The 24,461-nt window shown below is 40.9% G+C and overlaps 2 protein-coding genes across 7 annotated transcripts in view; both read right to left on the bottom strand.

Moving 5' to 3' along the window:
• The window catches only part of tle5 (TLE family member 5, transcriptional modulator), a 54,814-nt gene extending 40,173 nt beyond the window's left edge, over window positions 1-14,641 (bottom strand). For 2 of the 5 annotated variants that reach the window (XM_023264820.3, XM_023264821.3), the window contains exon 1: window positions 13,768-14,638. In XM_023264820.3, the coding sequence (XP_023120588.1) occupies window positions 13,768-13,794 (27 nt within the window). In that variant the 5' untranslated portion in view covers window positions 13,795-14,638. Of the gene's footprint in view, window positions 1-13,767 lie in introns of all 5 variants that reach the window. The other 3 variants (XM_055018607.1, XM_035945756.2, XM_023264819.3) reach the window with 3 other exon arrangements.
• A 5,827-nt stretch (window positions 14,642-20,468) lies between these two features.
• LOC111564939 (guanine nucleotide-binding protein G(q) subunit alpha) overlaps window positions 20,469-24,461 on the bottom strand; it is a 42,318-nt gene continuing 38,325 nt past the window's right edge. For both annotated transcript variants that reach the window (XM_023264824.3, XM_055017422.1), the window contains one exon: window positions 20,469-23,997. In XM_023264824.3, the coding sequence (XP_023120592.1) occupies window positions 23,807-23,997 (191 nt within the window). In that variant the 3' untranslated portion in view covers window positions 20,469-23,806. The remainder of the gene's footprint in view (window positions 23,998-24,461) is intronic.

The raw sequence follows: 24,461 nt of genomic DNA, 5'->3' as shown, positions 1-24,461 counted from the left end.
TACCATTAACAAATTCCTCGAACTGCGTCTTCTGCGGGTTATTAAATGTTTTGTCAGACTGGTTGCGTTAAATGAGCTGTTTTTCACTCGTTTTGATCATTTAGCAGAGCAGAGCTTGAAGTCAGCTTTACTGTTGTTGTTGCGGCTCATTTTCAAACCACTGACAATCCTCCTCTTTCAAACTTGTTTCAGTTAACGACGTAATGTTGCTATAAAGACGGTGCTGTATCTGAAAAGTTTTATGATTACAAGTACAGCACATGAGCACAGTCTGATCCTGGTATTGGTGCATCCATAATGACAAAGTAAAGTTTAGACTTGAAGCCAAGGAGGAGACCAAAAAACATGCTATTTTTTTGTCCCAAGTATAGATTTCTGTATACAAAATGAGCCCGTCCATGTCTGCTCTGTGTACTGGTGAACAGAACACATGCAGTATGCGTTTAACATTTTGGCAAACCTTTCAGCAAAAATCCACCATGACATGATTCACGCAGCCAGACGCTGAGAGCTTAAGCCTCCTGCTAATACACCAGCACCAAACAAGATCACATCCTCCATCTAAGAATAGCTCTGACCAAACAACTCCATCTAAATATCCCGGATTAATGTTTGGACTAAAGCATATGAGCCCAGTGATGTGAGAGGCACAGGGCTAACTGGCCCACATCCAGACTCACTCCGGCCAACTCTGTCTGGGCCAGAAGGAAGCCTTACTGCGTTTGCTGCTCGGTGTGTACATGTGTGTGCGCTGAGAGGCTAAGGAATATGATTGTGTCTTCAGCCGCTCTGGACAGGGGCTTTAGAGCGTGGGGAGAGCCTAATCCTGTTTCGGCCAGGAATTTGATTTTGATTATTATCTCTCGCAAACCAAGCGGAGGCTTACCCCCATTTCTGCAGCGTTATCCCCACAACACACACACACACACACACCTCACTCATGGAGCCCAACAGATTTGACCTCGTTAAGACGCTTTAAAAGGGATTATTCTACTTTTATCACTTCGAGTGGAGTGCCCTTGCAAACATAGGCTTGGCATGGCTTGCCTTCCCTCCCCACTCTGCAGAACTAACTTGACCTCCTGTGCAAGGCCAGCCAAGCGCACAGCACAAACACACACAAACATGACACTTAACGCACACTGCCCTGTAAACACAGATGCACTTGTGCACAAAAATGTAGTGGAATATACTACACAAACACACACAGGCATGTACACAAACAGAGCAAACATAAAGTGGGGGAGGCATACTGTAAGACACACACACACACACACACACACCACAGGAAAAGAGTGCAGAGATTGCAAAGCCAAGGGAAATGGGCAATTTGTCAAGAGAGGGGAAAGTGGTGAGGCCGACAGGACTGTGGGTTTGGAGACCATGGCTGAGATTAAAGCCAGGCTCGCAGAAGGGGGGCTTTAAGATTACACCCAATACGGTTGTGTGGATGATTGATGCCTGCTTGTAAAAACCAAGGTTATTACTTACAACAGCCAGCGAAGGAGGAAAGGCAGAGAAGGAGGAAAGGAAGATTAGTCCCAAAGTTCGTAACAAGTAAGTGGACAATGAAAGCAGAAAGCCGGTGTGCCTGCATGTGGGCGACACCAGGGAATATGTTTTATCTGCTCAACGGAGGAACCAGCTCTAAAGGTCTTATGTGCACACATATTACAAGTTTTAAAAGCTTGGAATAATTCAATCGCTTCCCCTGACTCCTATCAAAGTAATTTAATTTTAAGCATATGCTAAAGAGTCCCAATGTATTCTTTATGCAGAAAATGATGAAATGTCAGTATGTTGTAACTGTGGTCATGCTAACCCTCATGTTGTCCTGCGGGTCAAAATCCACCCGTTTTGAAGTTTGAAAATGTGGGGAAAAAATATATTTTCACAGTGAAACTTCTGATGTCCACATTTTCAACATTTTTGGGAAATCTTTGAACAATTTTTGGTGGGAAAAAAGAAATGCTAAAAATGTTTCTTAAGAACATTCACATAAAAATCAACCAAAATCCAGCGAAATTCGCTGGATTTTGGTTGATTTTTATGTGAATGTTCTTAAAGAAAATAATATAAGTTTTACTGATATATATGGAATCACTTTAGATATTTTTAGGATTTTTTGGAAGATTTTTACTCATTTTTTGAAAAGATTTACAAGAATTTTCTTGCCAAATCTGGGGGATTTTTTTTAAATAAAAACTTTTAGGGGAAACTTTTAAGGAATTATTGGAATTTTCTTCCTGAAGGTTTTGCAAATTTTCAGAAATTTGGGGAATTTTTTTTGCTGAATTTTTTGATTTTTTTTTCAGACAAGGAAACAATATTTTTTGGTGCCCGTAAAAGAAGACAGCAGGAGGGTTAAGACCGACACTGTACTTTAATATGGCAGAAATGGGACCAATGTGGTTGTCATGTTTTGCATCTTTCCAGAACCAACATGCAAGTTCACTTCACACATACACAGGACTTGAATTTCTTTCTTCACACTGCTGTTGAGTGCCAAGCTTTCAAACAAACTGCTTAGACTATACTTTGGGAGTGATTTCTTTCAAGCATTCCCGTGTCTTTAGCAGCGGCCTTTTTGTCAGTGCCAACACCAATGCTGAAGACTCCGCTCAGAAAAAAGCAGGATCATTTGTTCAACTTTTACAACAGCACAACGCTACATCACTCGGCGATGCTCCACAGTACTGTTGCATCAGATACGTAGTGACAAATGTCATAATCATACCGTTTACATCTGGACTGCTCATGAACATCGTCAATCTCCAGTTTTAAAATAGTCTTATGCTTCGTTTCCACAGTTCTGCTTGATTGTCTGAACAATATACACACTGTTCTCTCTGGTGTTTGAGGCAAGAAATGCATTTATTTATGGATGAATGGAAACGGGCTGCACAGTGGCGTAGTGGTTAGCACTTTCGCCTTGCAGCGAGAAGATCCCTGGTTCACGTCCCGGCTTTCCCGGGATCTTTCTGCATGGAGTTTGCATGTTCTCCCTGTGCATGTGTGGGTTTTCTCCGGGTACTCCGGCTTCCTCCCACAGTCCAAAAATATGCTGAGGTTAATTGATCATTCTAAATTGCCCGTAGGTGTGAATGTGTGAGTGCTTGTTTGTCTATATATGTAGCCCTGCGACAGACTGGTGACCTGTCTAGGGTGTCCCCTGCCTTCACCTGAGTCAGCTGGGATAGGCTCCAGCCCCCCGCGACCCGAGTGAGGATCAAGCGGTGTATAGATGATGGATGGATGAATGGAAACTTCACTGCAGTCATGTTAGAGCGGCTAATTGGACGCTATGAGTTTTTACTGTCCCGTTGTATGGATTATGTGAATAAAGGATTACTGCCACTACAACAGGACCAATAATACATGCTGAGAATAAGGGAAGCGGTTATCCTGCCACACAAGTAGCCTGTTTTATGAAATATGTTGTTACAGGACGTACAAACCACTACAGTAAATGTGTTCTCTGTATGTTACAGAGCTAGCATGTATTAAACGAGCTAAACAAGTTTCTTTTGTGATTATACATTCACACAGTTTGGCTCTTGACATAGTCAAGCAGCTGAATCATCTGTTAATATTTTTGTCAACATTCTGGCACACGGTCCATTTTCTCTGAAACTAACCGCAAAAGATCCCATTTTTCAGCGTACTCAAAGCAAATTCTAGATCATGAATAAATACGAGGAGTTTCGTGACCACATTGGAGATCATGGAGGATCCCAGAGGAATGAATGGAGTTCCAGGTGACAGAGGTATGTGGAAATGAGGCGCTGGAGTGTCTGAAAAGTCTTCAAAGTCCTAAATCTCTTTCTCAAACAGGACTTGTAAGATCTGAACTCACAAACATTGAGGAAAGTTCATTAGCGTGGATGACACGACTGCAAATATCAAGCAGTTTTAATAATAATGGCACTAGCAGGCGCTGGTGTGCACAGCGGCGTAGCAACAACACCTGCCAACGTGGATTCTGAACACAACACGACAGGAATCAGTCCTGTTTCGTAGTGAACATCTTTCCTCACCAGCTCCACCCTTCAAGGGAGGTTTTCATCACCTCGCTGTGAATTCTCATGGCGTCTAAATGGGATGTGGGTGGGGAAGAGGTGGCGTGTTGTTTCAGTCGTGGCCTTGCTGCTCTTAGGCGCACAAACAGAGCAGCTAATTCTCTTGTCTGAACCGGTGCAGTGTGTTGCGTTTTGGCAGGTCGACGGGCCTGGCCGGGCCTGGCCGGGCCTGGCCGGGCCGGGCCAATCAGGCCGCCTCCCCGTTGAGCCGCTTTGTTCCAGCCCATCGCACCGTTCTGCTGTGGGGAAGGGTTACCCCACCCACCACCACCACCACCACCACCACCACCACCACCACCAGCCTCCTTTCTTCCCACCTCCCACATTCTCCTCCTTGGAATCCATGGCTGAATACTGATGCAGTTCCTCCTTTCTACCACCCCCCAGGTTCACTCCCACACAAAAACACACACTCGCTACCCAATGAGCTGTTGATTGCATTTCACACAACACACATGAGCACAAATTCGACACCATTTTTTAGGTTTTCTCTACATCTTTCAGTACAGCGCAGACACACAAAATCTACATATATGCTGAAATAATGCATACAGACAACAAAAGACCATACCACACAAACAAAGCTGCCAGTTACTTATGAATCTGTGAAACAGTCTATACAACATTCCACCTACACATCGACAGGCAGACCTCATCCAGAAATGCAGCAAAAACACACACACACACACACACACACACACACACACACACACACACACACACACACACACACACACACACACACACACACACACACACATTTGCACACATATTCACATCAGTAGCTCCTGCAGAATTGAGCAAAACCAAAAACATGCTAGAACTCAGCTGACATCTGTTTTTTATTTATATTCACGTTTTTTCTGGTAAATTTGCTGCGGTACACTGTGTAAAGCAAAATGATCCAGTATGACAAAGAGGTACGGATACAATTCAGCTTCCATTTCCAGCAACATTTCAGGAGAAGCTCTGGCTTCTATGTTATAATTACAAGATAAAATTAATTAGTCTGACTTAACTATTAGAATTTATAAAAAGCACAAATGCGAGACATTTCCTGTACATACTACTCATCCTAGTTTCTCTACTAAAATATCAATTTTCACAAAAGTAAATATTGTATTTTATCATGATCATAGTGTACTTTGCAGCTTGGTTAGTCTTTACGGTACCTGTCATGACAGCAATAATTCACATACATAATAATCAATCTCGTATTTGACTGGCCTTGCTTGTACCATATGAATATGCTATTGCTAGTGTATGTTTTCCTCAACTATGAATTTCTAAACCGTTCATGTAAACGTCTCTTCATTGATTTCCGTCTAAAACAACCACAAGGTGAAAGTTCTGGTCTGATTGGCCCAGCAGGGAACTGCATCATTCATCGTTTTGTCACCTTGATTTAGGATTTCCTTCAACCCGAGGCTGCTCTGGTGTTTGCTGTGAACTCTGAAAGGATAGTGCATGACTGTAAATTCCTCTTTGTAGTCATGCTTCTGAATGATGTCTGGGATTAGGTCGCAGCTTTTTAAGGGTCACTTCCTTAGACTCCCGGAAATGGAGGGAAATGACAAAAAAAGGCCCTACGCTAATATGTCATATGTCAAGTGTACAGCTGTACAAGCCATCTACAGATAAGGAGAAGTCCATAAGCACGTGTGACACTCACGATAAACAGGACTTCACATTAAGGCTTGGCTGGTACAGGTGGATTTTCCATATGGCAAGCAGATGAGAATTTTACTTTCCCAAGATAAATCTCAGAAACAAAGAAAAAAATTGCATCTTTGAGTTATGCGCTACGTCTTATTCCATTATTTTGTCAAATTATTAGCTGTTATATTAAAAATACTGATTTGAAACTGATTCTTTCCCCACGACATGTCCAACTCAAAATGCCCTGATTGATTAACTGTTTACAATCGACAAAATTTACATCAGAGGAACAGTTAGGGTGATGTTCCTTAAGGTGCTACAGAAATGCCAGAAAAAACACCAGGAAGAGCTAACATTTTAATGGCACTATAGAAGCCCAAAGCTATCTAGCATTAGCTGCTGTATCACTCACTATAACCTCACACTAAGCTACAAACATAGCTAACTGGAGCAGGAGGAAAGAACGAGCTTGCTAGCCAATTCTGAAATTACCTCAAATCTGTCATTTTAAAAAGTCAAATATTGTCATTTTCACCAGACAAAAGCCTCCAACAGTTCATGTCGAGCCCTGCTTGGTTTGCTGTGCACATCCACTTTGGACAATAAACAGTAGATGTGCTATTCTAAAAACAGAGCGTTAAAAAACCTGAGTGGAAACGGCAACTACAACCAGAAAACATTATTCACAGCACATCCCCATAACAGTAGTGGAAACATACATTTGTTCACAGTTTCTTTTGCACAAAATGCCCCAAAACTATCTTCTACAAAAATGCATATACCGTACACAGGTCTGCTGTATAAAGGTTCCAGTGTGCTTCATGCTTTGACCCACATTTGATCTGCTCTGCAGGTAAGTGTCTACTGTCAACAACGATTAATTCATACAGATTTCTACAAGGAAGCACACAGGAAGGCTGCTGCAGAGGAAGAAATCACAAAAGTCAGATGTGAACGTTCTTCAGTGCAGTAAAACGTTTATATTTGATGTATGTTATGTGTAAGTTTCTAGCTGCTGTATAACTATCTGTTGGTAAAGCCCACCACAGGAAGCATGTAGCCAGCTGAAACAAGGTATAAGAGCCAATTCATGCTTTTGCATTCATGCGCAGAAACCAATGTGGACTTGAAAATGGACACATGGTTCTGTTTATACTACAATACTGCACCTCATTTCAAACAAGTAGTTCAATGTGTATTGTTCTCTGCCGTACTCAGTCTATAGATGGATTTATGGTATACTGTTGGTGCTGTGTGGAATCCTCCAACAAGCCAAGAGCGCATTTTCCCTCAGTGATGCAGCTATGCACAGGTCAAATACTGATTGGTTAAAAAGTTCCCTTAAACCACAAAGGGTGTGTTTGATGTGATAACCAATCCATGCTCTTAGAAGCACTGCAGGAGCAAAAGGCAGCAATGCTCAACCACTTGGTGGTTTAGATAGATACTTTATTCACCCCCGTGGGGAAGTTTAAGGTATCTAGTAGTTGATACGTAATACAAAAAATAAGGAAATACAAGGTGCAAATTGGCTGGTAGAAAAAGTAAGTTAAGGTGCAAGAAAAAATAGTAGTGCTAGAGTATAAAAAGCATTTTAAAGTATAAATACAGTATAACAATCAAAACAAGTATGCACTCTATTATACTCAGCTATTGATGCTTTGCAATTTCATAGGAATTTTGCTGTAAATATTGTATTTTTTCTTCTAGAAGGAAAAAATATTTATGTCTATGCACTGTGCTCTCTTTTTTATTCGGACTGTTCTTCTATTTGCTGTTGTTGCACTGTAAATTTCCCCACTGCAGGATCAATAAAGGTTTAGTCCATGCGTACGTACATCCATCTGCCAATCCATCCATCCATCCAACCAGCCAGCCAGCAGGGGAAATGGAAAAGGAACAACATTGTAGTATACATTTCCTGTTATTCCACAAATCTTTAATGCAGACAGCTACGCAGACTAACCCAACTCAGTACCACTAGCAGTACCACTACACAGTACCACTACACAGTACCACTACACAGTACCACTACACAGTACCACTAGCAGTACCACTACACAGTACCACTATGCAGTACCACTACACAGTACCACTAGCAGTACCACTACACAGTACCACTACACAGTACCACTACACAGTACCACTACACAGTACCACTACACAGTACCACTAGCAGTACCACTACACAGTACCACTACACAGTACCACTAGCAGTACCACTACACAGTACCACTAGCAGTACCACTACACAGTACCACTACACAGTACCACTACACAGTACCACTAGCAGTACCACTACACAGTACCACTATGCAGTACCACTACACAGTACCACTAGCAGTACCACTACACAGTACCACTACACAGTACCACTACACAGTACCACTAGCAGTACCACTACACAGTACCACTAGCAGTACCACTACACAGTACCACTACACAGTACCACTACAAAGTACCACTAGCAGTACCACTACAAAGTACCACTAGCAGTACCACTAGCAGTACCACTACACAGTACCACTAGCAGTACCACTACACAGTACCACTAGCAGTACCACTACACAGTACCACTAGCAGTACCACTACACAGTGCCACTAAGCAGTACCACTACACAGTACCACTAAGCAGTACCACTACACAGTACCACTAAGCAGTACCACTAAGCAGTACCACTACACAGTACCACTACACAGTGCCACTAAGCAGTACCACTACACAGTAACACTAGCTGTACCACTAACAGTACTGTGATGGAGCCTTCAGTCAGACGGTGCGTGTTCAACAAGAGAAGGGCTGCACCAGTCTACACTCCTCCCTTTCAACCAACCCCAAAGCATTTTGACAATCATCCACTGTGGCCCTTCACAAAAATCAACATCACCTGTGACCCGTGGCCTCAACTCGGCCACTCAAAAGCGGGGCCTCCTGGGGTGGTGGCGCTCGGAGGGGGGCCGTGCAGGGCTGTGTTTGTCATGCTAATCAGCTAGCCTAACCTTAGCGACCCAGACATCTGCTGGCCTGCGTGTGTCAAGCCCCACATTCAATTTGTCCCCCAGATACAAAAAGCAGATCAGACCCTTGAGGCTGGTAAGAATGTCTGTGTGTGTCTGTCTGTGTGTGTGTGTGTGTGTGTGTGTGTGTGTGTGTGTGTGTGTGTTCTTGTTGTTGACAATGCAAGGGGGGGGTCCTTTTATTTCCATGCATGTACTAGAGCAATAATTATCAGCAGAGACGCATGGTTGTGTGTTCTGTTTCCATGCTGCACTACTGCTTTATTCTGTGTGTGTTTGTGTGCACGCACTAATGTCCAACACCCCCCGTCGACACACGTCTGAAACACACACACATACAGGAACGTGTGTGTGTGTGTGTGTGTGTGTGTGTGTATGCAGCAGAGCGACGAAGCAGGGGCGGGGGGAGTTTGTTTAATGGGCGAGACAGAGGACCATGGGGATTAAGCTCCCCCCAGCTGGAGGCTTTAGAGGAAAGGCTGGGGGCTGTTCTGTTAATTCAAGTGGGCTTAATAATGCCTGTGCACCCTCTGCCCCTGACCCTCCCACCACTGCATTAGATCTGGGAGGAAACGCATGATAAAGGCAGACAAGCAGGAGGGAGGAGGTTTTTTTTTGTGTGTGTGTGTGTGTGTGTGTGTGTGTGTGTGTGTGTGTGTGTGTGTGTGTGTGTACAACCTGTGACCATCTCCACAGTGGAACATGGGGCTCAGGGGACTCGAGAGCCTTCGCATCCATATTACTCGCGCTATTCTCCAGCTTTGGCACTGGGTCTTTCTGTTGCTCCACTTTCACGACACAGCCAGCTTTGTTGAAGTTGCATTTGGATTAATCAACACCCAAACAATATGGCAAATGCTGTCAACTGGGTCAGGCACTGCCACGATCAAATGAGGCTTTTCCCTCTTAAACCAATGAACTGTGCCCATAACCTGCAACAGGGGGATTAAAACGTGCCCATTGAAGTAAGACGAAAAAAGCATGTGAATCCCTGTTAAACCTTGAAAACTTTGGTCTTCTTTGTGTCTAAATGAGACAACTATATGAACTAAACTAACTCGCTGTTTTCTTTTTCCGATAAAATAACAAGGGCTTGACTTGCAAGAAAACAAATCCCAGTAAATCATTAAAACTCTTCTGTCTCCATATAGCCAAAGCAAAACAGTCCACTGGAGAATCTGAACCCATATCGAGCATCTGTGAAAAGACAGCAGCAACCATCTAAACAGGGTAAAATAGTCGGACTCTTGTGTATAAATATGAATCAGCTACAAGCTGATTATCTTCCCATACATTTTACATTAATGAAATAAACTGCTTAAAGTGTCTCAGCAAAAGGTAAAAGCTTTAATGATTCACACGGGGAACGCCTTAACATTATGCGACCACACATCACCCACCAACACTGCTTCTTCTGTCAGTCCTCTGCTGCTGGAAATGAGAAAAAATCCAACACAACATCCATTAGAGCTGCACGATATTGGAAAAAAAACTGAGGGCAAAATCTATTACAATATTTAAAAATCCAAGAATTTTCACCAGACGACTTGAATAACTATTTGTGGTGCAGATTTTGGTCAAGCAGGTAAGTCGTGCTGCCTTGTGTGGTGGCAGAAACTGAAAGATGCTGTCAATGGAGTCTCTCTTTTTGGTCAGCATCATCCTTTCTGTGGCTGAAATATCCCCATACAACTGATGCTGCTTTTTTGGAGCAACCAAACCTTCCATTTCAGTGTTACCCTCGTGTTCTTTGCTCATTTTGCTATCCAAGAAACCTGAAATCGGACTAAATTATGTTCCATCAGACAGAATTCTCTTGTAGGTTGGTCATGGATAATAAGAACCATGTGAGTTTCCTTATTATATCAAGCAGCAAAAAAGGTTTAGCATGATGACTATTCCACCTGATCAATGCTGAATCAACATATTGTGCAGCCCTAATATTCACTGTAAAAGCTTCTGTTCACATCATTTGCTAGAAACTAAGCAATCGTGACAACATGGTGAGAAACGAAGGCAGATTCAGTGGTGACTAAGTTTCAGAGATCCGTCCTCTGTCATTAAGAGGCAGCCCTCATCCTTCATCTCATTATCTCTGACACTTATATCTATAAGAGGGTCACACATTCTCATCATGCATGGACCCCTGGGAGCAGCAGTAGATGTGTATGTATGTATGTATGTATGTACAGGAGAATTCTGTGTAAAGCAACAGCGAACGCAGCGGCTGGTTGTCGTCGGTAAAGACTGAACCAGCTGCAGCTCCTGGTGAAGAGACTTAAATTCCCAAACCCCATTTTTAATCCTGTGTGCTGGGTCTTAATACTCCAATCAAGCAGCATAAGGGCACTCAATTGGATTAGAAAAATAACCTCCTAGACAGGCAGGCAGAAGTGGAGTGGCCCAGCTGCTCTCACCTTGGAAAAGGTCGCTGAGTTCTCACCCCATCAGGAGGTGACTTTCAGACAAAGGAAGGGGGGATAATTAGAAAGCAGGCCTCTGAATTGACAAGTATTTATTGAATGTGGAGTGTGCAGGTGAGTAATATCTTCTAACAGTTTTAAGATGTTCCAAACACTGCACCCATGCTGTACAACCTGACAAAAAGGTTTCCTCCTGAGGATCTTCAACACCGGAAGCAAACAACCGCACAAGTTTTCCTCAAAGTTATAATTTGCATGATGTTGTGTCAAACAGGACTTTACATTTTTATTTGCATCGGACACAAACTGCAATCTGCTTCCCACCTGATAGATGTACTTTTCTATCAATAAACAGCTTTACTTGACAAATAATCAAAGAGAGTCTCTCTCATTTGCATTAATTTCCAATTATTTGACTTCTGATATTGCTGATCTGTCTCACGTTGGCTGCCGTTACACAACGCATCAGGAGGCAATTCACAACAGAAAACTCGGGTGCACTTTGCTTCATGTCATACTGCAAACAGTTGAAGAATTCAGAATAAAGCTCCACGTCTTTAGCAAGACAACAGCAGCCACAAGGATGAAGTAAGAAAAACACAAAACGAGTAATCCTTGAAGTCTGCTTCTTAGAACGCACCTGTATTCAGCGTAGCATTCCTTATTATACACTCAAGCCTAACTGGCTGGAGAGTGAAATGCTTTTTATACAATTTGAATGACACCCATTGTATTTCTAGTTGTGTGATTTTGATCGTAGAGAGGCAACGTCACGGTTGGATTTCACATAGATATTCAGTAAAGGAGGGCATTTGTATTGATTACACACAGTTTTTCTTTCTTTTCAAGATTGACCAGCGTATCTATTTTCAGGATATTGCAGCTGAAGTTGTCGGGAAGCACCACTTATACAGGATTTCACCGATCTGACAAGCCAGACTGCAACCACAGGTTCCTCACATCCTGCTTCCCAGTCTGAGAACGAACAGCAGCAGCAGCAGTGAAATCAGGCTGCCACACACACCGACTGCCAAAGGGCAAACCATTCATGTCACAAGACATTCAGGTTCCAGCTTCAGTAAACAAACCTTCACCCTTCCTGCAGAGAAAGAACTAGTGATGGCAGCAAAATGTTACCAGGGAGAACACAGTCTTCTTGTTGTTGTCATCGTATTTATCTGCACAAACACCTCTTTGTTGTATTTGCCTTTGCAGGTGCAAGGATACATGTCATCCAAAAATCAGGAGGTGATAACACACCAGCAGGACACCAAGGTTTCTCATTAGACTGTGCTTGATGGAGGGGGCTTCTTTTGTCGTTTTAAGCCTGAGCAGCAGGCGAAGAGAACAATTATCTAATCTGAGCCTCTGGCTAATAGAAACGCCGCTCGAAAGCCGCCCTGACAAGAACTAGATCGTTCTACGGTGACAAGTGACACAGTTCTGCCAGTCACTAAACATAAATGTTTGACCAATGGGCTGAGAGCCCTCATCACTGATGAATGCATGGCCTAGACTGAGTTTCTGTTACCATGGAAACTTGAGATTTAGGGGAACAGAGGAGATGTGCGCATTTCCTAGTCATGAAAAACACCCACCTGCAACAGTGTACAGCTCATTGTGAGTGGACACTAATGTCATTTTGGTTTAGTCTGGCTGAGAAATGTTACAACTGGGTTGTGGCTTTTTAAAAATCACCTTTTTGACGGATGAAACCAACTAATTAGCTAAAACATGGCTGGCAAAAATCACATGAAACATGACAGCATGCATTTGGATTGTAAGATTTGGAGAATGGAAGAAAGTTTAATAGTTTTTATCAAAATAAGAGCTGTTTTTTAACCCTCGTGTTGTCCTGCGGGTCAAATTGACCCATTTTAAAGTTTGAAAATGTGGAGAAAAAAAAATATTTTCACAGGGAAAATTTCTACATTTTCGGGAAATTTTTTAACATTTTTTGGTGCAAAAAAAGAAATGTTAAAAAAAATGTTTCTTTAAGAACATTCAGAAAAAAATCTACCAAAATCCAGCCAATTTCACTGGATTTTGGTTGATTTTTTTCTGAATGTTCTTAACAAAATATTAGAGGTTTTACTGATATATATGGAATCACTTTAGATATTTTTAGGATTTTTTTGGAAGATTTTTTCATTTCTTGAAAATATTTACAATTTTATTTTTCAATTTTTTTTATTTCTTGCCAAATTTGGGGATTTTTTAAAAAAGACGTTTAAGGGAAACTTTTAAGGAATTTTTGGAATTTTCTTCCTGAAGATTTTGCAAATTTGTATAAATTTGGGGACTTTTTTTGCTGAGTTATTGGATTTTTTTCATACAAGGGAACAAGTTTTTTTGGTGCCCGTAAATGAAGAACAACAGGAGGGTTAAACTGTCAAATCAAGTCAAACATGCTGTGCTGAACTATCCAATGCAGTTGCAAAATGTTCTGTCCAAAAATAATTTTAAAAAAATGTCATTAGCAGAAGTTGCATGCATAATTTCTCCTCCTACCTAACTAACCTGCCTGACACTTCCTCCACCTAATTGACCTAATTGCCCGTACAAATGTCAAATTAAAACACACTTACTGAGTGTCTTGATTGTGGAAACATCATGTCAGGTCCTTGTTTGTTGCTTTCCTTCCCAAACACGGTTAACTGTGGCCGGTGTTTATATTTTCCCTTGCCTTGGTTCTTTGTCCACAGCTAGCTCACCGCACAGGAGCTGTCCAGCTAGCAGGGTGACTAGCTAACGGTAGCTACAGGACCCCCCTTCCCCCCACACGAAAATTAAAAAATTAAGCGGAAAATAAGTGATGTAGTTTAGCGAGAACAGAGAGTCGGTGTGTTATCATTCAGCTGAACCTGTCCCGACCCCGTATTCAGTGTGTCCGCCGGCAGGAAGCCACCACCAGCGCCGTTGCTCCTCTCCGGCTAAGCTAGCTAATTCTTCAAAAGCTGTCAGTCAAAATGATTCATCGCTGCTTTCCGCCTTCAACGCACCAGCGGCAGCGGCGCGGAGCCCGACGCGTGTAAATTAATGAGACACAGCGGCGCTCGGACGCGTCTAGCGGACACGGAGCGGAATCGTTCTTCTGTCGCCTTCCGTTGGCCCTTTACAGCTTTTTCTCTCTTTTCCCAGTCCGCTGCGACCACAGCGATGTGGGAGAAAGTGGAGAAATAAAGCGGCTGAGAGATAACAAAATGTCTGCGGGTTCGTTTAAGTTGAAGCGGCTGTTAGTAGCAGAGCGAGTGCGGTGGAGATAAAAATCAGTGTTGGCGCTAAGACGGAAAAATCAACTTGAAGGCGAAAGAAAAACGTTCCCCGGCTTGAGTCAAACTCTCAGCGTTTATCCCTTGAACCGAGCAGCGCTGGGGAATCAGAGCGGATTTGGCAGCGGGTTCGTGGAGCCAGAAAGTCAGTCCATTCCTGGTAGGTAGAGACGCGACGCCCCACACAGAAGCAGAGCGGCTAGAGGAGCGGCCGAGCGGATCTACGCGCCGCGGATCTACCGCAGCAGCGAAGGATGTCTGAGCAGAGAGCGCCCCGTGTGGACAGGTTGGTGCACTGCAGCCTGCAGGACTGAAGAAACAGGGAGGAAGTTTATTTAGATTTACGTTTAAAAAATCACCTTTTTATACACAAATGTCAGTCAGTGTGTTTTATTGGAAAAAGTAAAAGATAAAATACAAAATGCAGCAGATTAACCCCCATGTTGTCATGTGGGTCAAATTGACCCAGTTTAAAGTTTGAAAATGTGGGGGAAAAAAATATTTTTACTGTGAAACTTCTGATGTCCACAATGTCAACATTTTTGGGAAATCTTTGAACATTTTTTGGTGGAAAAAAAGAAATGTTTCTCAAGAACCAAAATCCAGCGAAATTCGCTGGATTTTGGTTGATTTTTTTGTGAATGTTCTTCAGAATCATTTTTAACATTTCTTTTTTTTAGAATTCTACTTCTAATTTTTTTCCACCGAAAAATGTTCAAAGATTTCCCAAAAATACTGAAAATGTGGACATCAGAAGTTTTACTGTGAAATTATTTTTTTTTTCCCCACATTTTCAAACTTTAGACCAGGTCAATTTTTACCCGCAGGACGACACGAGGGTTAAGAAGGCTAGAAATTCCACAAATGAACCTTGACAAGGCACATCTATGAAGTGAAACCATTTCTGGTTCTACCTCATGAAGCTCATTGAGAGAATGCCAAGAGTGTTCAAAGCAGTAATCGAAGCAGAGGGTGGCTATTTTGAACAATCTAAACTATAAAACATGTTTTGACCTATTTCACACTGCCTTCAGTGAGAATCTGCAATGTAAATAGTCATGAAAATAAAGAAAAAACATTAAGTGAGAAGGTGTGCCCAAATTTTTGACTCTTAGTATATGTCAGCTAAAGTGTAATTGTAGAAGAGTCATAAAAGAAAAAAGATCAGCAGAGCTTTTGTACTGAATCTCATTAGATTCAAAGATGTACCCAATGAAGTGGCCGATGAGTCTAGCTACTATTTATATACCAGCGTTCAAAAGTTTGGGGTCACTTAGAAATGTCCTTATTTTGAAAGAAAAGCAGTTTTTTTCAATCCAGATCACATTAAATGAATGATAAATCCAGTGTAGACATTGTTAATGTGGTAAATGACTATTGTAGCTGGAAATGGCTGATTTTTAATGGAATATCTCCATAGAGGTACAGAGGAACATTTCCAGCAACCATCACTCCTGTGTTCTAATGCTACATTGTGTTAGCTAATGGTGTTGAAAGACTCATTGATGATTAGAAAACCCTTGTGCAGTTATGTTAGCACATGGAGAAAAGTGGGAGTTTTCATAGATAACATGGAATTGTCTGGGTGACCCTAAACTATTGAACAGTGGTGTGTGTTAATGTGTATTTCTAGATGTTAAAATCTCCATATGTCTTAAATATACCAAGCAAAAATAAAAACACAGCATGTAAGGTTTTATTAAATTTGATTAATTTTTGTTAATGTACAGGAAATGAGGAGGTTGTTGTTTCATCACTCGGCATCTCTACGACTGAATGAACGTCATGAAACAAAGAAGTCTATTGGAAATGATAAAGAATTCTAGTGTGGCGTCATCGACTAGAAATCACACGTCAGTAGAGTTAGAGTTGATGAGGTTGTCGATGCTGCTTGTTCAATGTTGACCCTCTCTATTCCTGAAGTACTCGGTGAAGTTGATGGACATTTTAGAGGTCAGGATCATCATTCAAACAAAAAAACTCCAGAAGAATTCTTAAAAATGTAATGTTGTTGAATGTGCCTTTCTGTATTTTTTGTGTTCTTGCGTTATGCATAGAAAGTAAATCCACAGGCTTTAATCACTGCAGGTTTAGAATAAAGTTTAGGTACTGTATCTGGTCCAGATCTGGAATGCGGGCTTTAAGAATGAGACTAATTCCTGGATAGGTTTTCTGCAGTGCAGACGAAGAAGAATCTGGGATACCAATGAAATCAAACGATGAGGGATAACCTTCTTAACCCTCGTGTCGTCCTGCGGGTCAAATTGACCCATTTTAAAGTTTGAAAATGTGGAAAAAATTTATTTTCACAGTGAAAACTTATACATTTTCAACATTTTTGGAAAATCGTTGAACATTTTTTGGTGGAAAAAAACAAATGTTAAAAAATGTTTGTTTAAGAACAATCAGAAAAAATCAACCAAAATCCAGCGAAATTCACTGGATTTTGGTTGATTGTTATGTGAATGTTCTTAAAGAAAATATTAGAAGTTTTACTGATATATATGGAATCACTTTAGATATTTTTAGGATTTTTTTTGGAAGATTTTTATTTAAAATTTTTATTTATTTATTATTTTTATTTCTTTCCAAATTTGGAGATTTTTTTAAAAATAAAACTTTTAAGGGAAACTTATAAGGGATTTTCTTCCTGAAGGTTTTGCAAATTTTTATAAATTTGGGGAATTTTTTGCTGAATTTTTGGATTTTTTTCAGACAAGGGAACAATATTTTTGGTGCCTGTAAATGAAGACAACAGGAGGGTTAAACAGAATTCATTTTTGACAGATTGGTCAGTATTTGTCCAGTACTTCTGTCACTGAAATAGGAAATGCTCTTTTAAGATGCATTTTTTAAATTGATTTTTCTGCACAGAGTTACTTTTGTAACGTTGAATACAATCTTTTTTTTTTTACATTTTTCTTTCCTCCTATGGTGGTTGTCATACATCCATTTCATCGGCCATAAATGGTGCAGTTGTGGACATTAACTGACACCCAGCAACTTCTTCTCAGCTTTTTCTCGTCACCTGTAGCATTAAATCACCTAAATGAAGCTGCATTTTAAGGTGGCCTTCTGTAGTCACTGGTAAAAGGATTGTCTGTGTTCTGGTCCTGTTTAAGCCAGGGTGGTTTACCTTAATGGTCCAAAATTTGTCATCAAAAACACATCGCACACAATTGGCTAGATCTGACCTCTTTTTAAAAAAAAACAACAAAAAAAAACAGAACGATAGGAATGAGATCTTTAGCTTTTTCTCTGAATCAGAAAATGAGGTTGTTTGCATGCTGTATTTATATTTTTGTAGACACAAAAGTCCGTTAACAGTACAATGAAATTTTACTCGAGTACTTTATTATGTTTGTCTCAGCTATGATTTTAGAAATACTGACATCTCACATACCTTAGGAATTTTCTGACAAGCTAAGAAAAAGAAAAGTTTGACATTTTATTTATGTAGCCTACATATGCTAAATATAGCAGTTCTGAGAGAATACAAAAAACTCTTATTTTGAGGTACTTTAGCCACATTTTAAGGTATTTCTAAATAAAATGTTTCAGATCTAAACTTAAAAAAAACAGGTATTATGTAATATATGCTTAACTATAATCAATCAATCTTTATTGGTCATTGCACACTTTCATATACAACGAAATTTCATTTGAGCTGCCCTGCCAATGACAGCTCCTGCTGCTGCAGTGCTGTGCGCACCTTTCTTGAGGAAAAAAAGAAAAAGGACATGTTGGGATCTGAGTAGGGATTGCAGAGGGTAAATGAAAAAAAAGGCTCATTGTGTCAAATGAAGCCTCCAATGTTGGGAAATTCAATTTGAGAAGGAACCTAAAAAAACAAACCCGCAAACAGACAAAGCATGACGTTAGACAAGGATAGTTAGGATCAGGATGTGGGGAGGTGGAGGGGGGAGCACTGCACAGTTAGTCGGTTCCTGTGCAGCAAATTACTGCACGGATTCCTGGCTCCTGTGTATAGTGAGGGAAGCTTGTGGAGGCGGGGGGGGATGGGTGTTATGGACATGTGTGTGAATGTTTAGCTCAGTCCTCAGTTCATGAGTCCGATGTGTGTGTATGAGTGTAGCCCATCTACTTCCGTCTCAGACCTCCGGTGTCTCAGTTCGCGAGGGTGGGAGCGCGATAACACAGCAGGTTGCTATGGAGACGTCCTCGGTTGGCCCGGTCCAAAAGTCAACAGATGTTGAGCATACAAACTCATTTATTTTGCCACTAAACTCCTAAAAATACGACCAAATACACGACTTTCTTGTTGTAGTTGTGTTTGCCACATTACTAGGATGTCCTCTTCACAGCCTACAGTTTTGAGTGATGCTCGCTGCTTCACAGTGGAAGCTCTTCCTCATTAAATGTTAACGTCATCCTGATACTCGAGCGGCGTTTTATGTCGGCAATGACTCACGTTCACTTATCAGGAGGAAACCATCAGACAGTCACAACATTTGCTGCTGCAGGGAAGTGAAGCGATGACCTCTCATCACCCCTGCCAGGATCATATCTGCGCTTATTTTTAGTCCCTTTAACCCTCCTGTTGTCCTCATTTCCTTGCCTGAAAAAAATCCAAAAATTCAGCAAAAAAATTCCCCAAATTTCTGAAAATTTGCAAAACCTTCAGGAAGAAAATTCCAATAATTCCTTAAAAGTTTCCCTAAAGTTTTGTTTTAAAAAAAAAAAAAATCCCCCAAATGTGGCAAGAAAATTTTTGTAAATATTTTTTTATAAATGAGTAAAAATCTTCCAAAAAAATCCTAAAATATCTAAAGTGATTCCATATATATCAGTAAAACTTCTAATATTTTCTTTAAGAACATTCACATAAAAATCAACCAAAATCCAGCGAAATTTGCTGGATTTTGGTTTATTTTTTTGTGAATGTTCTTAAGAAACATTTTATACATTTTTTTTCCACCAAAAAATGTTCAAAGATTTCCCAAAAATGTGGACATCAGAAGTTTCGCTGTGAAAATATATTTTTTTTCCCACATTTTCAAACTTTAAAACAGTCAATCTGACCCACACAGGCCGACATGAGGGTTAAAGCTACAAGTGTGCAGTGTGTGTGGATATTTTTCAAGCAGCTGCTGGGAAATGAATCAGGAATGGCGGGATGAGAAAAATGGGTAATATACAGAAGTTTTAAAAGTGTTTCAGCTTTAATTACAGCATGTAGGAAGATGATTTGCAGGAAAACGTACAAGGAAGCGAGAAGAGAGTATAGGAACATATTTTATTCCAATTTAAAACATTTAAAGGAGAAGGCTATGTAAAAATCATTTTCATGTTTGAATGAGGTTCAGGCAACAGTGGTTGAAATGAAACATACAAAAAGAGAAATATGGCTAAAATACTGTAAATCAATAACCATTAGGACCCTTTTCTCCAGGGTGTTGCATGAATAGAGTATCTCACCCACCCACTCCCTCCCCAACCTGACAAACACATGCAATTAAAATGACATTTATCTTAAAAACAGCAGTTCATCATTAATCTTAAATATAGAATAAAATTGTCCTTTTTTTCTTGTTAATTAATCACATACTTAGTGTTTTTGTTTTTAAAAACCGGACCATGAAATTCACAGGCCCTCTTGATTTTTCACAACATTGGCACTTGTTAAAGAGTCGGGCTTTACAAAGAAAGGGGATTGGCACACTCATTGTACAGAATTTACATTTGGTATACTTAAAAAAAAAAAAAAGAAAGAAAATCAAACAAAAATACATTACTTTCAATTTGTACACCACTACACAAAGTTTATTTCAACTGTTTAAAAAAAAAAATCTGTCATCTTAAGTGGTCCTAAATACATGTGTTAAGGTGTGTCAACCTTTACAAAATAAAACAAGATGCAAAGATAGCGTTTAATATCACTTTGTCCATCCGTCGAACCAGAATGGATCTCAAGCTTAAGCGAAAAACCTTCAAAAGTGTACACACACATACACACACACAGCTCAGAGTACCGATGCTTCAACGGACGTCTAAAGTTGCATGAACAGTTGCATGAACAGTTGCATGAACAGTTGCATGAACAGTTGCATGAACAGTTGCATGAACAGTTGCATGAACAGTTGCATGAACAGTTGCATGAACAGTTGCATGAACAGTTGCATGAACAGTTGCATGAACAGTTGCATGAACGCAGGCCCCATCGCAGTGCTGCAGCTTCAGTGCCTTCAACCCAGGGAAAGAACACACAATCCGATCAAATGAAGCAGGGAAAAAAGAAGAGCGAGAGCAGAAGAACACGCGGCATGTTCACTCATTCATTCGTCCACTCGCCACCAGAACACGATGTCAGTACCTTCACTTAGCAAGTGTTTCCGTGAAGACGTTAATACTGAGGCTTAACGGGCTTCATTTGGAAAACCGTGACGTGTCAATGAATTTTGAGAATTTTTAATGTCGTCTCTGTTGATTGATTCTGCTTGGCACAGTGTTTTGTACAGGATTGTCGTACAAACTTTCTCTAGAAGTCACTGGGATAAAGGATTTTAAGTAACTGACCATCTGGAAGTGCAGCCACGTGACTTTCTGTCGGCTTTGACAAGGCGCAAAAATCGACCAATGCAACAAATTTCTAAGGTCTACACCGCCGTTCTGACGCCAGGCCGCCTTCGTTTTAGTTTTAGAACTCATCTACACGAGCATGAATTCAGTTACAGATCAGGGAAAAGATCACCGTGATATCTGAGCTGAGAAGCAGAAAACAAGTCGGTCAATTAGTGCATTCATCCATAATCAAAATTCACAAAATTAGTGTGAAAAGCATTGCAGTCGAGAAAAACAAGGCCTTTAAACGTCGGCTGAAGCACCAAAAGATGAACCGTTTACGAATAAACGTTGGAAAAAACAAGATCGCAGCCAGAAGCAACGCAACTTCTCCAAGTTAGAGCTCTTCAATGTCATTTCAACTCATAAAAAATGTGGCACTTAGCATGAATATACGTCTGTCTTTCACGAAATGTCTCAGAATGCGTGTGAAAATTACTTTCATGGGGTAACTGCAACTAAAATCAAGGCCAAGTGAAACACAGGGCAAGTAGATTCCACTGAAACAGCAGATTATAAGGTTTTACTCTAGAAAGAAACTAAAATCACCAGAACATTTGCCGTTTACACCATTTGGCAAACAACTTCAAATACAGAGAAAGAGTGCAGTAATTTTCTTTGATGGTTTATCTTTCAATGAAGGTCAAAATGTCCCAGCACTCCCAACACAGCCGACCATGGACTCATGTAGAGGAAAATATGCATAAGCACAAAGTGAAAACATAACAAGATCAGCACAGTCGGTAAAGAGGAGCGACAGGGCGGTTAAGGTGCGACGGCCGGGACACTAAAGATGTGCTACTGCACCTCAGGAAAACCCCACTTCTTTAAAAATGAGCTATTCTCCTCCTCTAAAGGCAAAAAGATGGCCAACAAAGAGCCAAACTTTCTTCCTTTAGGAATGTCGTGTAGGCCTCTGTGGACTGCTGCATTCCCCCCAAAAACACATCGCTGAAACCTGCAACCCTCAACAGGATGTCAACACACTCATATTCACCCCCCCAGACCCTATTCATTCATTCATCATTGCACCTTTTGCCTCTATGCCATCCATAGAGTCCTTTCATCTTCTACCAAAGCTGCTAGGAGTAGCCCTTGTGATGAGAAAGTTATGAAAACTTACCTGAATTACGCTGTGAGGACAAAAAAAATAGCCAACTTTCTACTGACTCTCAGCTTTTAATGGAATATTCAAACAACTATTCAGGCGAGACGCACGATCGATATGGGATTGGTACCAAGAGCCAACGCATATCCTAAAAAATTACATGAAAAAAAAGCAAGCATCCTGCAACCAAATCTATTTGTCATTTTTCCTATTTGCATAAAGCACAAACCTGACATGGAAAACTTTGTGGTTTTTTTCTTTTCCCCTCCAACTGTCAAAAACAGAACTGCAACAACTAATACATGAAGTATCATTAGAAAGATAGAACACTTGTCCATAAAATAGTTTTGATATCTTACAGTAGTAGAAAATCTCCTCCCATCTCCGAGGTTGGAAAAACATGGAGCTGAAAAGAGGGAGGAAGTCTCATTTTACTGTCAACAACACGCAGATCTGATTGATCAATTAGACGTACAAAAAACCCCCAAACTATTTAACTCTCTGGCTATCTGTGTCGGCCGAATGAGAAAGAAAAGGCGGAGAAGAAGCCGTTTGGATGATCTGGTGACCAACTTGTGACTGAAACTAACTAACTTCATCTACGACTGACTATTGCACTGGACTGATCTGGTGTCGTCATTCACACACCGTGCACAGGAAAGCTAATTATTCTCACCATCGAAGGAAACAACAACAACAAAAATAATCACAGTACTGTTACATGTGTGATTGGACATAAAGAAATGCCACACAAAGTGAGTTGCTGTGCCGTCAACATCTGAAAGATCCAGCAGGAGAGAAAACTCAATTTTGGCAACACTGATTCCCTAATATGTTTTCGTACATAACTGATGATACTGGCAACAGAATTGTATTTACAGAATAAACACGGCTGGGTTTAATTTGGCAAATGGAGGAGCTGATGTAAAGTTTTTTAGCTTCAGTGTGTGAAGACGAGTTTGAGTTTAATTAGCGAACGTTAGCAGTAACAATAGAACCAAAGAAGTAGATGAAAATACCGACAGAGAATGTCTCTGTGTAGCCCTCACTCAGTGTGAGCAGCATGAAAACTGTATTTACATTCAGCAGAGCTTCCACGCTCTGATTTGGGGAAGGATTAACACACACACACACAAAAAAAAAAAAACAAGACCAAGGGGAACCAAGTACCTCACTGACTGCACCCAAGCATTGGCTGATTATACGTTCCCATCGTCGTGATTAGTTACCCTTTGCAGAGGAGCAGAGTCTGCAGCCTCTGGCCCTCATGCTGTAGTGGAAAGCATGCATGGGTTAAATAAGAACGGGAGAGAGCCCTTTGTCTGTAAAAGCTTCGTCTAACCCACAGAAGGAACTCGTCCCACCTCCAACACACAAGCACGAGTGATAATGTAAAGAAAGCAGAAGAGGACCAGAAGATCTGGATGTGTGACTGTGCACGGGAGCGATTACTGAAACCACACAACAGATCGTTTGAAAAGTCGGGCAAACCAACAGCTGGAGTGGACAGAAGGTGGCAGGAGGTGGAGAGTGTCGGTGAGTTAAAGTATGAAGCGATGCTCGTGTTTCATGCAGATTTGGACGCTCTGCATCGTGTGTGTTTGTGTGTTCGGGGCTGCAGGTGTCTTTGCTTGCGTTCTCTCCCCGTCGCTTCCTCTTTCTCCTTCACACCAGGTTGTACTCTTTGAGGTTGAGCTGCAGGATGGTGTCTTTGACGGCGGCGAAGACGAAGCGGATGTTCTCCGTGTCTGTGGCGCACGTGAAATGGGAGTAGATTATCTTGTCACTGTCTGGGTTCAAGTCCACAAACATCTTCAAGATGAACTCCCGACCTGCCTGGGCGTCCCTCTGGGGACCTGGGAAAAGGACGGACCGCTTTATTTTTACCCTCCAAAGCCAAAAAAAGACTCCCTGGAGGGTTTGAAAGGCATCGTATTTTCTTTTAAAAACACACACACACACATCTAAAGTACACCACATACTAGAAACAGAAACCAAACTGAACTGAACCAATCGTGTGTGACTTTAAGATTTGTTAGAAGAAAAACAAAACTAAATCCAAGCTTTAAAATCAGAATATTTAACTAAAATCACATCTTAGTTAAAAATATGCTGAAAATTAATACTTTGCACTAACAAGATTCTGTTAAAAACTAAAAATCGTGCACTTTTCTATGCAGTTAAAAAGCATTTAGCAACTCAGCTATGATGAACAATTTCACAACAAAAATTCAAGGATTTTTGGCTGAACTGGGCTGAACTGCAGGACGTGTTACGGGATGAAAACAAATCAAACATATTAGGAATAAAATAAATATAG

The sequence above is a fragment of the Amphiprion ocellaris genome, chromosome 2 (assembly GCF_022539595.1).
Source record: "Amphiprion ocellaris isolate individual 3 ecotype Okinawa chromosome 2, ASM2253959v1, whole genome shotgun sequence".
Classification (NCBI taxonomy): Eukaryota; Metazoa; Chordata; class Actinopteri; family Pomacentridae; genus Amphiprion; species Amphiprion ocellaris.
The sequence above is the reverse complement of the archived record's forward strand: the minus strand, read 5'-3'. Positions and strand labels throughout refer to the sequence as shown.